Here is a 16,021-nt window from a genome sequence, read left to right as displayed (position 1 = left end):
TTCAGCTGGTCCCCACACTGACCGCGCTGCACTTCCGTCAGAAGCCAGCGAAAACTGACAGCTAGCTTCTTAAATATCCCTCCCCAGCTCTCCTGACCAATGAGGAGCGGAGGGGGAGGAGTCCCAGCCAGTCAGCCGCCGAGCGACCAATCACCGCCCCCGGCGGTGGAATGATGCGGCTGACGTCACAGAGCCGAAAGCGGAACTCCGGATGGAACGCACGCCAGAGCGTGCATCCTACTGCAGGGGGAGCGCCGGCGACACGCCATTAACCAGGTAACTAGTATGGAGTCAGCCACAGCAGCGCCTTGCGCTATGCATAAAAATAATTAGTAGTGTCTGGGTGCATTGCGGCCCGCACTAACCTTCACCATGGCCAGAAATGGTGTCCTTCTCCAGCCAGCGCCATTTAGTTGCTGGCAGGGAACTTCAGCAGGAGAGGCTCAACCTGCTGGCATGGTAGGAAGCAGGATCTCTGCAACATGTAATAACTTCTAATCCTCTTGCACCGGTCCAGGGGTGAGGTGATTACGAGGACAAAAGACTGGGGAGGGACGCTCTAGGGATTCAATTTATTCACTATTGGTCCTATGGGGTGAAGTGGGCGGGACTTAACCCTATCGTGCTGCCATGGAGACATATGGAAAGTATATTTGTAGACATTCCCTACTGTTCACATCCATTTTTGCAGACACTCCCTGACTTCAACAAGCTTTGCAGGAGTTTTTAGACGCTCCCTTGCAGTGACATGCAGAGTGAATTGGTAGACGCTCTCTGGCGGTGACAGGCAGTGTGGGTGAAGTTTATAGACGCTCCCTGGCAGTGACAGGCTGGGCTGCTAGCCGGCAGTGGGAGTCACGCTCGGATCCCAGGGAGGGAGCGCAATCTCCGGCACTCAGCATTGGGATCAGCCGGGGCATCCCGACCGCGTGCCTCCTGCAGCCTGTCCGCGCTGCCTCTCCATCTGGATTGCTTCTACCTAACAGCGGCATCTTCTTCCTATGCAACCCTGATTTGTGTGTGTCCTCCTGTGTGAGATCCCCGGCTCTCCATCCCTGGATCCCTCATCTCTCCGTCTGCAATGCACTGAGGACGCCAGCCGCAATCATGACGGTGGATTTTGAAGAATGTATCAAGGATTCTCCCCGATTTCGGTAAGGGAAAGCTATTGGCAACCCCTAGACATTACTATGGCTGCATTTATTAACCCATGCATACAGTTTGTGCGATAATGGAATGTCTTATGTTGGAATATAGCATTACTGGGATGGTCCAGATATTGATCATGGGGTTAGGCTGGATGATGTAGTAGAGGACAGTGCTGCTAGAGGATGCCCTAACCAATATTGCACTCGATAGTGTAACACACATTTATATTTATAGAATAGTCCCATTCCCTATTGTCATTCAAAAGACAGAAGGTTGTTCCATGTAGCAATATACTTCTCCAGTAGCAATCTCCATTACATCTGCAAGGATAGGGCACAGCATCACTTTCTCTTTAATTAATCCCACCATTTCCTTCAACGCACTACAAAGAAATGGACAAAACGTATTTAAATGATCCCATAACAAAATAAACTCACAACTAAATCTACATTCAATATACTATGGAATCAGACCCAGGCCAATGCCTTGTGTAGTAGTCTGTATACACCATGATTTAGTAACCAAGGAATGATAAATACAAATTTGTAAAAGTGTAAATAAATAACTGCTAGTTAAGTGTAGAACAATTGGAAATTGTGCAGTTCCGTAGAATTCTGCTGGCTTTTACTGAAATGCTACCCAAACACTGGCCTACAGATTTTGGATGGTTCACAGCTAGATGTTGTCAAACTGTGGCTGATGTGTACATAAGTCTAAATACGAAACATTGGCATTCATTAGATGCAGTTCTGTAATATACATCCTAGTCATCATTTTAATTACATTCTATGTATGAATGAGCTTGCAGTGCAGAAATCAGTGATGTCGTTTACTCTTTATAGTGATGTTCTTCAGTAAGATGATTTCTGATTGGTTGCCATGGGTTACAGTCCTTTGCATCTTTTTCTTCCTGGATGAGAGTGAGAGATTATACTGTGTATATTATCATGGCATTGTCTAGTGGTCCACCAGCTGGGTGATTTCTTGATGTCACTGAGTGCCCAATTATTGCCTTTGTGTCTGCTTACTGACTGGCAGCGAATTTTAATCAAGTGGATGGATTTGCTGCATGTGTTGTAGGAACACATGATAACTGCAAGAGTTGTTGGAGAGTGGGGAGGTCTTAAGTCACACAGTAGCAAGATTGAGCATCACTGGGTAGCAAAGCTCATATAGGAATTCTGTACTTAAATGGGTTCTTTTGCGAAAAAAGTAGGCAGTTAAAAAATGTGAGAGATGACAGGTTTTGGGCCAGTCCATCTTTTTAAGGGGGATTCTCAGGGCTTTCTTTGTTTTCAACAGCATTTCCTGAACAACAGTTTAACTGCCAAAATAGCAAGATACCAGCCGGCCTCCCTAATCACTTGCACACTATTATGTCAGTTAAATTTTGCAACTGTTGTTCAGGAAATGCTGTTGAAAACAAAGAAAGCCCTGAGAATCCCCCTTAAAAAGATGGACTGGCCCAAAACCTGTCATCTGTCACATTTTTTAACTGCCTACTTTTTTCGCGAAATAACTCCTTAAAGAAACAAAACATGGCTGCAGTTTTGTTGAGTTTAGAATCCGGATGAAGTATGTGATTGAATATTGGTCTTCTGATCAGGGCTGAGTAATTTTGGGTACCTAGAAGTTGGAGTCAGTGGTTTCAATAAACTGAGGAGTCTGAGTCGGATTACGGTAATTTTGTACCAACTCCACTGCCCAGGTAAGAATTAAACCAAGGAGTCTGAGCTATTTTGGGTACCTGAGGTCGGTGGTTTCATGAACTGAGGAGTTGGCGTTAGTCGGTTGTTTTTTTGTACCTACTCCACAGCACTGCTCCTGAAATAGAGGTTTTTAGGTGCAAAATTGGGTCTCTTGCACACTGCCTTCGGCCTCCCATCTGCAGCCATCTGTTAGTCAGGGAAATCCCCATAAACTATGGGGTGGCCAACCAGCAGTGTCATGCAGAGGATGAAACTATGATGGGTTCAGGACTCCCTGCTGGAAATCTCTGGATGAGGAACATAGAAATCAGTGGATTGCACATCACTTCAATCACCTCAGTTCATGATTCTCTGCTCTCTGAACTCTCTTCTTGATAAATGAATAAAGATTATGCATTTAAGACTGTCCCTGGTTATTCAGGAAGGTTTCTGGTTGGTTCCATGGTGGGTTGTGTTGAGGTCAATTATCTCCTGTGGCTTGTGGATATGGTTGAGAGGATAGAGTAACCAGATCACCCATGCTGCAGATGAGTTTGGTGATACACCATATACCGTAATAGGAATTATGATTTATGAGATTGGGATGTGCTTTTTCTGAAGGGTTCTGTAACTTCCACATTGTTCATTGTATAATGAAACACACAGTTTACTGCTGGGCAGGGCTTTTTCCATCCTCGTTAGCTTCTGCAGGCAGAGAATATTTGAATATCACAAAGCCTCGTGGACATTGTCACACCACACCAGTATGTATAACTGGATGCTGGTTGTACAATAATGCTGTTGAGGTAAACTTACATGGTGTTGTAAGTGATGTATGTCATAGTCTGTGTGCCTGCTAACCTGACATGAACAGTGCTAACCACTGCAGTGTCCTACATTATGGATCTCAGAGGACATTTTCTCTATGTATAGCAGCATTTGGGCTACCTCTTCTGACAAACGTATGAACGTAATCTAGATTGCCCGGTGGGCTATCTATGTTGTACATGAAAAACGCACAAACACTCACTTGGATTTTAAAGGGGAACACAGGCTTGCTTTTTTTTTTTTTTTTTTTTTTTTTTACCTAAACTGAGCAAATCTTTTCTCAGACTCAAGTCTTTACCTGCTATTGGTCATGTGACCACCAGTCCTCACTGCTGTTCCTGCTAATTGCTAAAAGCAGGAGGTCTGGGGGTAGGTCAGCTTTTATTGAATGATCTCATGACTGCTTTTAAAAAGTTAATTTTCAGGTACCATAGAGCATATAAAGGTTGATTCACCAGTTTCTGTTTTTATTTTTTGTGTTCCCCTTTGTGCTGCTAGTATCTGGTGTTGGGAGGTGGTGCTTATTCAAAATGATAGAAATTACATTAACACTGGCATCTAGTGGCAGGAGGTAGTAGGGGTGAACTACCTGTATGTTGCTTTACAAGAGGTGCCTAATCACACTGACAGCTGTTGTCTACTGGGACTTTAATGATTTTTATAAACGCTTTGGCCTGCACTGAGCTGTAGGTTGGACTCCTTGAACCTAAATGAGCAGATGGATTGTTCCATGCTCTGGGGTCAGGGTAGGGCTCTACAGATTCAAACGGAATGGGATTACAGATTCAGGTCTGGAACCCACTAGAGCGTTTAGGGAGTGCTTTCAATCGCTGGCGATTTCCCTAAACGCTCTGCCAATGTAAATGGATGGAACAGATTCCACTAAAGCGATTGTGATTAAGCAAATCGCAATCGCAGGACATGCAGCGTTCTGGGAGCATTTCTGTTCTAATGAATTGTATAGGAGCAGGAAAATCACTTTCAAAACGCTATCACAAGTCACTAGCGATTATGATAGTGTTTTGCGCTTTCCAGTGGGTTCTAGGCCTCAAAGAGTTAGCACTTTGTCAGAAAGTTTGGTGGTGGTACAGAGTAAAAGGAACCCTCACAGTCGAGCAGAGCTTACTACAGCTAAAATGTAAATGGTCAGACCCCAAGCTTGGCTAATGTTGTAGTGAGCAGGGAATTCTGCAGGAAAGATTCTGGAACCCACATCCTGTCGGTGATGCATGGTGTATTGCTCTGTGACAGATCAGCTGATTTTATATTGCTATATAAAATGCTGTTTGTAAACAGTAGCAGTGTGTGCAAACAGAGAGAGAACAATACTAGATAGAACTGTAACTATTCAGTCTGTCCTTATGAAGCAGAAAACTGCAGAGTTGATGGGAGTTGTTGCCTTGTGTGCTCTGTAAACTTTAGAGGTTGTTTAGCTCAACCTGAAAGGTCAATGTATGCCAAAGACTTACTGGTAGTTGTAAGAGCTGGTTCAGACGGACGTTTACAGAGCGTTTACAGCCAGCGTTCAGGGCTTGGTGTTAAACGCTCCCATTCAAGTGAATGGGAGCGTTTGTACCAAGCTTTCAAGCGCGTTTACACAAACGCGGCGTTTGGGTCCTGATTTTCCCTGGCGTTCAAGGAGCCCCTGGAAGCTACATGTAGCTTCCAGGGGAGGTTAACCGCGACGGCTAATGTCCCCCTAGGGGAAGAAAAAACGCGACCGCATCCAAACGCACACGAACGCTGCTGAACGCGACGCCAGCAAACGCAACGCCTCCAAACGTCCGTCTGAACCAGCCCTTATTCTATATTTGGCTTAGCTAATTCAATTTTGATTGGCAAATGACTGCCCAATTTTACCACCTCTGTGTACAATGAGAGCCAAAAGGTTTTGAATACCATTGGCCAATCAATATTGGATGTGTGTGTTAGGCTTTAGTCTCTTCCAAGCAATTTAATTTTTTTTTTTTTTTCTGAACAAAAATTAATTTTGAATTCTAGCACACATGCTTATAGTTCTACTTAAAAACAGCCATGTAAATGTTATTAAATTGTATTTGAAGGCTTTTTAATGTCTAATAACCAAATATACTTACTGTACTATGCCTCGGGAGACATCCTGTCCAGCCTAAGACTCGCCAGTCTCTCTGTATAAATGATTTAGTCAGTGTTTGCCCATTGTAACATCTTCCTTCTCCCTGATTTACATTCTGACATTTATCACATGGTGACATTTTTACTGTTGGCAGGTGATGTCAGTGGAAAAAGATGCTGCTTGCTTTTTTGCAGTAGGAGACAGCTGTAAGCCGTTATTTTCCACAATGCAACGAGGTTCACAGAAAGGAAACTGCCAGGACCATGGTCCTCACAGTTTCCTGTGGGAGGGGTTTCACCACAATATCAGCCACACAGAGCCCCCTGATGATCAGTTTGAGAAAAGGAATAGATTTCTCAAGGGAAAGGGGGTATCCGCTACTGATTGGGATGAAGTTCAATTCTTGGTCATTGGTTTCTCTTTAATGCAGATCCACCCAGATAATAAAAGTAATGAAAAAATGATTTTTGTGCATTGCAAACAAATTGATATATATCCCACACAACATAAAAAAACTCAAGGCTGAAGTATGGCTTTAATGAATCTACTGCAGGTTCGTTTTGGATAGATGCTTTATACGTATTTACTATGCCATCAATGCTGTCTAATCAAGAGCAGAGGCTGGGTTATAACATATGGATCTGGTTTGAGTCGCTCACTGTGGTTCATTTGGTGTGGAGAGATGTTTTTGCTAAAGTGGAAACTGAGGTCATCTCCCCATATAGAATGACAGGAAAAATTCCAGGAATCCATGAATAATGGCTTTTAAAATGCTACTTTTAAACCTTATGCGGTAGTATATATTCCCTTTTGTAAGGGTTTTTTTTTTTTTTTTTTTTGGAGGGGGGGTGGTATAGAGACCATTCATAACTTTTTCACCATTTGAGATGGCTGCATAAGGTGTGTGTTTTTTTTTTTTTTTTTTTTTTTTTTTTTTTTTTTTTTTTTTTTTTTCCTTGCTGACACTTACACGCTTACAAACTTGACATCATTTTCTCCTCCTTGCAAGAGAGATCTCCTCTCCTGGGTAGAATCTCAATGTTACCTTTTAATTATGGCTGTTTTATGAAATCTGTTTTTTTTTTTTTGTTTTTTTTTGTATTTCGTCAGGCCACAGGTAGTGTTGATACTGCTTGTCAGTGCTTTTGCTGTCATGCTGGAGACTTCTATTTTGTTGGGCTATTAAAGCAGACCTGAAATCAGAACTTTCTCTCTGCTCTAAAAAACAGGCAACAGCAAAACAACCTTAACAGAAAAAAATGTCCTTGTTGCAGCGTGTAGAGCTCCTTCAGAGATGTATAGTTACTTCCTGCAATGATTGGGGAACTTTCTCCGTGATCAGCGCACAACGCGTGCGCTGACGCAGCGGAAATCCTCCACAAGCGTGTAATTGCAGGCACACAGCAAAAGGTGCTACGCACCTGTAGAGGGAAATTCCTGTCGGCAGATGGCGCTGGGGAGTGCAGAGGAACCAATCCTCTGTACCTCCACAAATGCCAGACAGGAATTGTACGAAGCGCAGAACGCAATCGCAAGAGAGGCGATTGCGAATGAGAACAAGCAAAGGGACAGGTTGTATGTGTGTGCGCCAATCCAGTCGCCACCCCGCGACTGCGCACACACAACAGCAGATATGAAATAGGAACGCGATCGCGAGAGGTGCGATCGCCAGACGTGACACAAGGCAGATCAGAATAGAATACGAGGGTAGCAAAGGCACAGCAAATAATACAATGAGAAGATGCGGAAAATAACAAACGCTAGCTAACCGCGAACACCGCACTCATTCGCAACAGTGCACGCGGTTATGCGCGGTATCCACGTGATAAGCACAATAGAGACAAGCACGCCTAACTAACCATCGACAGACAAACATGAAACAGAGGACGCGAACGCTTGCTTAACGGTTACCTCACCGAGCCTCCAGCAAGCGGTCGTAGCAGACAAGACAGACACACGAAAACAGGGACAAGCGAGAGATAGGATCCACAGCACTAGCGAAAAGTGGCTAGCGCGATCCAGGTACAGAGTAGCAGAACAGAAGGATCCACAGCACTAGCGAAAAGTGGCTAGCGCGATCCAGAGAGGCAGAGCAGAAGAGATAGCTGGTAGCAACCGCTGCACCAGCTATGCTCCAAGAACAGAGATCAGAACGACTTCCTATCGACCACCGCTGGGACAGGACAATCGCAACAGACAAACAAAACATAAACAATCCTAACTGCACTAGGGAAATCTGCCTAGCATCGTTTCCAGGAATTACTCTAAGCTGATCTTCAAACAGAGAGTAAAGGTGCCCATACACTCGTCAGATTGGCAGCAGATAGATAAGAAATGCATCTGATGATCTATCTGATGCGTTTTTAGAACATTTTTTTTACCAGGATAGAATTCCAATAGATTTCAGTTTGAAATCTATTGAAATTCGATCTGATGGCATTTTTTTGCCATCAGATTTCCATTAAGGCCAATGCAAACTGATAAGCAATCTCATCAGATCGACCTAAATTTTCCATCCTGCCAGTTCGATGGAAATCCATCAAAATCGATCGAAATCGGCCATCGATTGGTCGATTGGCCAACCGATTTGCAAACGATCAATCGGTCGGCCAGAAAATCGTCTGAGTGTATGGGCCCCTTAAGGCTGACACCCCACCAGGAGTGTTACATAGGACGAAATCCTTATGACCAGCGAAGCATTGTGGGAAAGACATAGTACTTATATTACACGCCTCCAATGAATGTGGCCAGGCAATTTGCTTGACAACGTATGCAAATTCCTCTGCAAGCACAAGCTGCAAAACTGACAGAAGCTCTTCTTTCCAGAGTTCTGCAGCATGCAAACCTACACAATGGTCAAAAGGCTGCCTGCCTGCACAGGCAGCTGAGCAAATCATCACACTTCCTGATTTGCTGGGAGCACAGAAAGGGTTAAACTCCTTTGTTTGCATATTAGCTCACTACTTGGCAGACAGCTGGGAGCTCAAATTACACTTGCTGAGAAGGAAGAATTAGACAGGCTGATTTCTGAAAAAAAACACAGGGTGGATATAGGGTTGATTTCTCAGTGTTGTCCTTGTCTCCTGTGCAAGAGTTCAGGTGCGCTTGAAACACCTCAGGTTTGGTCTTGGTTAGGCCTCTTTCACATGGGAGGCTGAACAGTTTTCCCATCCATTTTGTAAAGGAACCGAGCTGACAGGACGGAAGAATGATGATTCTCTTACTGCAGTGCTGTGTGCTGTAAAGAACTCCCTGTTGCTGTGTAATGGATGGTAATAACTTCCTGTGAAAATGGATGATATGAACGGCTGCTGTCCATTCCTATTGGCTGCCACTGTGTCGGTTTGCATATGGTATCCAATACGTTTTTGTTTCTGGACCATGGGAGAGAAGTGAACAAAAGTTCCCGCTCTTCTAACACACAAAACCATTATCTAAGTCTAATTTGACGGATTTAATGCCGAGTTTTATCAATCATTTACGGATATTTTAGCACCGCTATTTTGTAAACTTGTGAATAATAACGAAAACTGTACAGTTTTTTCCAATGAATCAAACCGAGCAACTATTACGCTGATTCCGAAAGGGGATAAACAGAACCCAAGCTGTGCGCAATTTAGGCCAATTTCTCTCATAAATTGTGATGTAAAAATCTACGCTAAAATATTATCAAATAGATTAAATAAAATAATTGGTAATCTCCTGGGGAATCAACAATCAGGTTTTATTAAAAACAAACAAACCAAGGACAATATATATACCGCAATTAATTTGATCCAAAAATGTAGAGTAAGAAGGGAAGGGGCAGTGGTGATCGCAGTTGATGCCGAAAAGGCATTCGATCGCATCTCAAGAGGTTTTGTCTTTGCAGTCCTGGAGGAATTCGGACTGGGACCAATATTTATTGGGAACATAAGGAAGCTGTATAGTAACCAAAGTGCAGGTGTTAAGGTAAATAATCAGACCAGTGATACATTTTCTATCTCCAATGGGGTTAGACAGGGATGTCCCCTGTCCCCCACACTATTTAATCTTGGCATTGAAACAATTATCCAAACCATTCAACAAGATAATGAAATTAGAGGCATAAAAACGAAACAAGGCGAAATGAAGATATTGGCTTATGCCGATGATCTACTTTTGACCTTGACGGATCCACTCAGCTCGACTATAAAATGTCGAGATAAGTTTAATCTTTTTGCAAAATATTCAAACTTTAAATTGAATAAAGAGAAAACTGAAATATTAAATATAGGTTGCTCTAGGAAACTCATAGTAGAGATAAAACAAACTAGTGAATTTAGATGTAATAATTGCTCGATTAAATATTTAGGCATTAATCTTACCAGTAACCCGGATTTACTTTTTAAGAGTAATTTTTCAAAAATAATGGACGAAAGTAAAAAAAAAACTGAGATCCTGGGACCGCCCATGTTTCAATGTAATTGGTAGGATCGGAATCATTAAAATGCTGATCCTCCCCAAACTTATTTTTCTGTTGCAGAGTTTACCGATAGCCATCCCTACTGCATGGTTCCAGAACTGGCACAAGATATTCCAGAATTTTATTTGGAGCAATACTAAGCGTAGAATAAACTACAAATTGACCATGAAGAGAAAATATCAGGGCGGACTGGCTGCCCCAAATCTATATAATTACTATAAAAGCGTACACCTGACAAGAATCCTAGAATGGAAAATAGAGATTACCTCCGATACAAATAATAGGATTTGGCCACGGCTGGAGGAGGAGGAATCTGACTTGGATCTTGTATTTACCTGGGTTCCTAAAAACATTAAAAAGGTATATGACTTATCGTCCCATCCACTGATTAAACCAACTCTAAAGTCATTGCTCTGGATAATTAAAAAATGGCAGGAGAATACGGGGTTATCTCCCCTGACAACCTTGCGAGATAATCCAGACTTTCCCCCAGGTCTTGACCCAGCCTGGTTTGACAAACATAAGTCGGGAAACACGCTTTATTGATATTAGGGGTAGCCGTGTTCTGGGAATTAAATCGATTTTTGAAGATAATAATGAGATCAGTTTATGGGGCTCTGCTCAGATTCACAGTTTTACTCGAAAATGGATTTCACCGTGTGCCCAAAGGGTGGAACTTAATAATTTTGAAAAACATCTTTATCTGGGGAAAATAAATCAATCTCTAGTCTATATTCAGATATCTGTGCTGCGGATTATGGCCAGGATCTCCCAGCGTATTGTAAGAAATGGGAAAGAGAGCTGGGGGTTAGTCTGGAAGGGTCTTGGCCACAAATATGGGCAAATAATTTTAAAATTCAAGATCCAAGGCTACAATTGATACAATTTAAAACAATTGGTAGATGGTATATCACACCACTCCGTATTAGCAAATTTGCAAGACGCAAGGTGTTGTGCTGGAGATGTGGACAGGGGGATGGAGATACCCTACACATGTGGTGGGGGTGCCCGATAGTCAAAAAATTCTGGGATGATATTTGCCTTCTGGCTGAGAGATTACTAAAAGAAAAATTTGAGCTTACACTAGAAGAAGCAATCTTTAGTTACATAGACACAAAAAAGAAAAGAAAAAAAGAAAGTCCCGGATGCTTATTGATCAAAGAATATGGCACAATAGTGGCTAAAAGCATTATTGCTAATAACTGGAAAAATTCGACCATTTTGGATATAAGGGAATGGTTTGTTGGGATGGATGAATTGTGTAAGAATGTGGGGCTGGGACACGCAGGCAATCTTGAAGAAGTATGGAGAAGCCTCACAACCAACCTTAGTTAGATTACTCGGAGAGTGATGGGGGAGAGGAGAGGGGCATGTGTAAGAGGGTGTGGTTGTATGTGTGTAGGATGTGTCTTTGAGAAGGATAGTTAAAATACCAGGCTCAGCAGCAGTCGTTTATTGGCGAGGTAGGGTGTGAAAAGAAAGACCTATGAGGCTTGTATATAGCTACTACCAAACTATGATGATCACACAATTCAGTTTAGGGGCATGGCAAGAAAGGAATGTTGCCAATGCCACATATGATTGCTCATGAATTTGGGTCTGTGTGCTGAGTTTGAAAGAAAAACAAAAAAAAAAAAAAAAAAATTTGAGGGATAGGAGGAAGGAGGCAACTTTTTCTTTTTGATAATGCGCGAGCAGTGCAAATGCTAAGCTTAGGGTAAAATATTTTAAAATAATGAAAGAAGCTGCTTCTGGCTCACCAGAAATGATGCCCAACTACACCAGACAGTGCATAGAAATGACACCCAGGGACATCAGAATGAACAATCCAGACAAAGATAGCAGCAGTAAGCTAAGAAATGTGTCATATTTTCCCACTAGCTCTAATATGAACAGCTATGTTGGGAGGTGGACTTTTGTTATGATTCTGAACTTGACTTTTTAAATGCTTGAGTGGTATTCGATGACCTGGAGCTTCCTAATGAGCAGAATTAACCTTATTTATGCCGGTCAGATACCCTTTTGTACTTAAACGGAGAACTCTGATACATTGGCCACAATTCACTAAGGGCAAATTCCGTAAGATTTTCTGCATGCTGTAGAAGTTCAGTAATATACTGAAAAAAAAAATTGCTTAAATTTATTAAGCCCGGCTTGTTAAGTCTCACCAGCTGTGGAGCAGGTCAGGCAGGAAGCAGAGAGTCTTCCCACAAGTGGTGTGCACAAGCTGTTGCTTTTTCTGTCCAGTGCATCCCCAGCAACTTAGATGTGCATACACGCTGACTAGAGTGAGCTCCTCTGTGTAGCAATGTATAGATATATTACATCTAAAGGTATACAGAAAAGCCTTTTTAAATGTCTGGTTTTCCTTCTCTGTCGTTCTAAAGTCCCTCCCACAAGTGCATCGGATCAAATTGGGTGAGAAGCAGGGCTATGTGGCTCTCCCTATTGGCTTTTACTGCATGAAGATTGTAAGTTGCTGGCTGGTCAGAGCTGGAGAAAAATACCAAACACTTTATTTGATTTACTGAATGCTTTAATCCTTGTGAATTGCAATTCCATGACATTAGTTAAGGTGATTTACCTCACTAGTCGGTAATTTTACTTTTCAGTGTGGTAATTAGTTTAGTGAAATTGACATTTGGCAAGGTGATCGGTAAAAACAGCTGTATTCTGCATTACCGAATGTGGTAATGCTTAGTGAATTGTGGCCTTTGTTGGGTCAGCTTTTAATGAGCATCCATTTTAGCACCTGCTAATTTATCACACAAAAAGCCCAACTCCAAAAATGTATTAAAAAGTTTGGAAAAGTTGGAACTTCTGTTGGATATTTACTGCTGTCTTAATCTCCATAGAGACCTCCCATAGCTTTAATTTAGTCTGGTGGTATCAGGAAGCAGATTTGAAAGACCACATAAAACCATTTCTACTAGAAAAAAAAAATGGCAAGGCTTTTTCTTTTCAGAGATCTACCCGCCCTCTACTAAGACAGAAAGTCAATGAAGTTTCCCCAGCTTAAGAAATAAACGGCAATAAGGCCTGGAACCCACTAAAAACGCAAATCGGTATCGCAGTTACTAGTGTTTTTAATAAGCGTTTTGTAAGAGATTTCATGAGCGTTTTCTGGCGATATTGGTAGTGATTTTAAAAAGTGTACGTTTCTTGCCAACTATTGTGATTGCGAGTAGAGATTTTAATTCTGATTGGTTGCTTCACTTTTAAATTATTAATTATTCATTCATTCATTTTTTTTTACAGTTTTCAGTAATTTAAAATCTCACACAACTCGCTATGTGTAGCGATTCATGAGCGATTTGCCATCGCTTCAATACTTTGAAGCCCAAACGCTCCCAAAATGCTGCATGTCCTGCAATTGCGATTTTGCTAATCACAAATCGCCACTGTGGAATTTGTTAAATGTATTTACATTGGCAGAGCGTTTAAGAAAATCGCTAGCGATCTGATCACAGAAACCATATAATAACTACAGTACATTTTAATATAAAACCGCATATGCCATTTGGAAAAAAAATGAAAAGCCTCATTCGATGCAGACTAGCCCCTTGACTCACATTGGCTTTGAGATCCTATTTATGTTTTGTGTTGCAGAAAATTGTGAAAAAACATGCATCGGGAAATGGGGCCTAAACCCAGGGGCACCTCTAGCCATGTTATCACTCCAGGCGAGAAAATCTGTGGCGCCCCCACCCCCATGGCGCCCTTCCATGAAAATAATCGTAATGCGGCAACGTTTCACCAGGAAATAATCATAATGCGACAGCGTTTTATCAGAAAATTTGCAATGCGGGCAGTGTTTCACCAGAAAATACACGTAATGTAAGGCTGCAGAAGTGAGCTTACGGGCTGTGGGCCAGTAAACTGACGCGGCGTCTATTTGACGCCGCAAGCCTGTTCACCACCTGGGGACACAACATCTGGCGGGGGTGACCGCGGTCCCCCCTGCACAGCACTCATGCCCGCCTGGTCGGCCTGGCACCCTCTACAATGGGTCAGAAGGAGGCACAAAGGGGGACAGAAGGAGGCACACGGGGACAGAAGGAGGCACACGGGGACAGAAGGAGGCACACGGGGACAGAAGGAGGCACATGGGGACAGAGGAAGGCGCAGGGGACAGAGGTGGCACATGGGGACTGAAGAGGCACATGGAGACAGAAGGAGGCACAAAGGGATACAGAAGGAGGCAGAGTGGGACTAAAGGAGGAACAGGGGGTAGAGGAAGCACAAGGGGACAAATAAAGGCAAAGGGGACATAAGGAGGCACAGGGGGACAGAAGGAGGCACAAAGGGCACAGAAGGAGGCAGAGATGGCACAAAGGAGGAAAGAAGGATGCACAAGGCACAGAGGTGTCAGCTGCCTGCAACTTACGCTAAGTAGATTCAGCAGAAGCAAATAATAGAACAGCCACAGGGGTGGGACTTAATCTTGGGTGAGTCTTAATTTGGGGGCGGGGCTTAATTCTGCAACATGGCGCCTTCCAGGACCAATGGCACTCCAGGCAATGGCCTGTACTGCCTATGCCTAGAGGCGCCCCTGCCTCAACCTCCAATGTACCCCTAAAATTGATATAAGCCAGGCCCTTCTTGTCTCAGTCTGACTTCTGAAGCTTTCAATGGAGAAAACCGCTTTCTCTCAAGTAAAATTACACTATTATCTCAACAGGAAATTAAGCTGTAGCATTCAGTGAGACGGATATTTATAAAAAATATTTGCAAGTACAGACATGCATAAGATTGTTAATTTGGCAAATGTTATTGTCATATAGGAAGTGTGAACTAGGGCTTTTTTTTCAGTCTCTATAGCCCCTTATACTTTCCTAGTTTTTCTGGGTCACCATAAACTGAGTCTTCTGAAGTACAGGTCCAAACCGATCCCATAGAGCCACATCAAGCCACTGATTGATGAAGACAAGAGAGTCTGAAACAGGCTGTCTGCATGTTGGGTTGATGTGGCTCTGCATAGCATATTCAGGAGTGATTCATCATGGGAAACCACAGTTGCTCACTTACAGTTGAATTATTGCAAATGCCTCCTGTTTTAAGAAGGCAAATTACACTCTAGGGCTTTAAAATAACCGCCATACTTCCCAGAGTGTGTCTCTGCCGTTATATCTTTCTCATAGCTGACTGCCTATTTTTTTCGCTCTGCATAGGAGCTGCCATTTTGCTTGTGATGCCAGTACATTGTTTCTTTGGCAGGTTAACTGGTCAGTTACCTGAACAGAATTGCCTAGTAAGGGCCTGTACACCCTGCTGCGCTTGCGCTGCGTTTTTAAAATTGCATGCGATTTTTTTTTTTTTTTTTTTTTTTTTTTTTTTTTTTTTTTTTTTCTTCTTCTTCTTCTTCTTCTTCTTCTTCCCGCAAAGCCTTCATGAAAATATAAAAATTGCATTGCATCAGTGTGTACAGGTCTTTATGGTTTTCATGATTTTTCAAAAGTCTAAGGGCTCGTTTCCACTATCGCGAATCTGCATGCGTCCAACGCATGCAGATCCGCACATGTAATACAAGTGGATGGGCCTGTTTCCACTGTAGCGTTGTTGAGGTGCGTTTTTTTCAGCGTGAAAAAAACGCACAAAAGAGCCAACGATTTCGCCTGCGTCGGGAATCCGTGCGAATCGCCGCTAATGTATTTAATAGTAAAAACGCATGCGTTTGTTACATGCGTTTTTACCCGCGATTTCGCGTGCGATTTCGCACCTTTTTCAATTTTATTTAGCCCTGGCAGTGTCATGGTTAATTTCGCATGGCACCCTGCCATGCGAAATCGCAGGCGAAATCGCGGGTAAAAACGCATG

The 16,021-nt window shown here is 42.7% G+C and overlaps 1 protein-coding gene across 1 annotated transcript in view; it reads left to right on the top strand.

The window, feature by feature from the left end:
* The first annotated feature begins 787 nt into the window (after window positions 1-787).
* The window catches only part of ACAP3 (ArfGAP with coiled-coil, ankyrin repeat and PH domains 3), a 254,819-nt gene continuing 239,585 nt past the window's right edge, over window positions 788-16,021 (top strand). Inside the window, exon 1 of the mRNA XM_068240606.1 lies at window positions 788-1,154. Coding sequence (XP_068096707.1) covers window positions 1,108-1,154 — 47 coding nt within the window. The 5' untranslated portion in view covers window positions 788-1,107. The remainder of the gene's footprint in view (window positions 1,155-16,021) is intronic.

Source organism: Hyperolius riggenbachi, chromosome 6 (genome assembly GCF_040937935.1).
Source record: "Hyperolius riggenbachi isolate aHypRig1 chromosome 6, aHypRig1.pri, whole genome shotgun sequence".
Lineage (NCBI taxonomy): Eukaryota > Metazoa > Chordata > Amphibia > Anura > Hyperoliidae > Hyperolius > Hyperolius riggenbachi.
The sequence above is the reverse complement of the archived record's forward strand: the minus strand, read 5'-3'. Positions and strand labels throughout refer to the sequence as shown.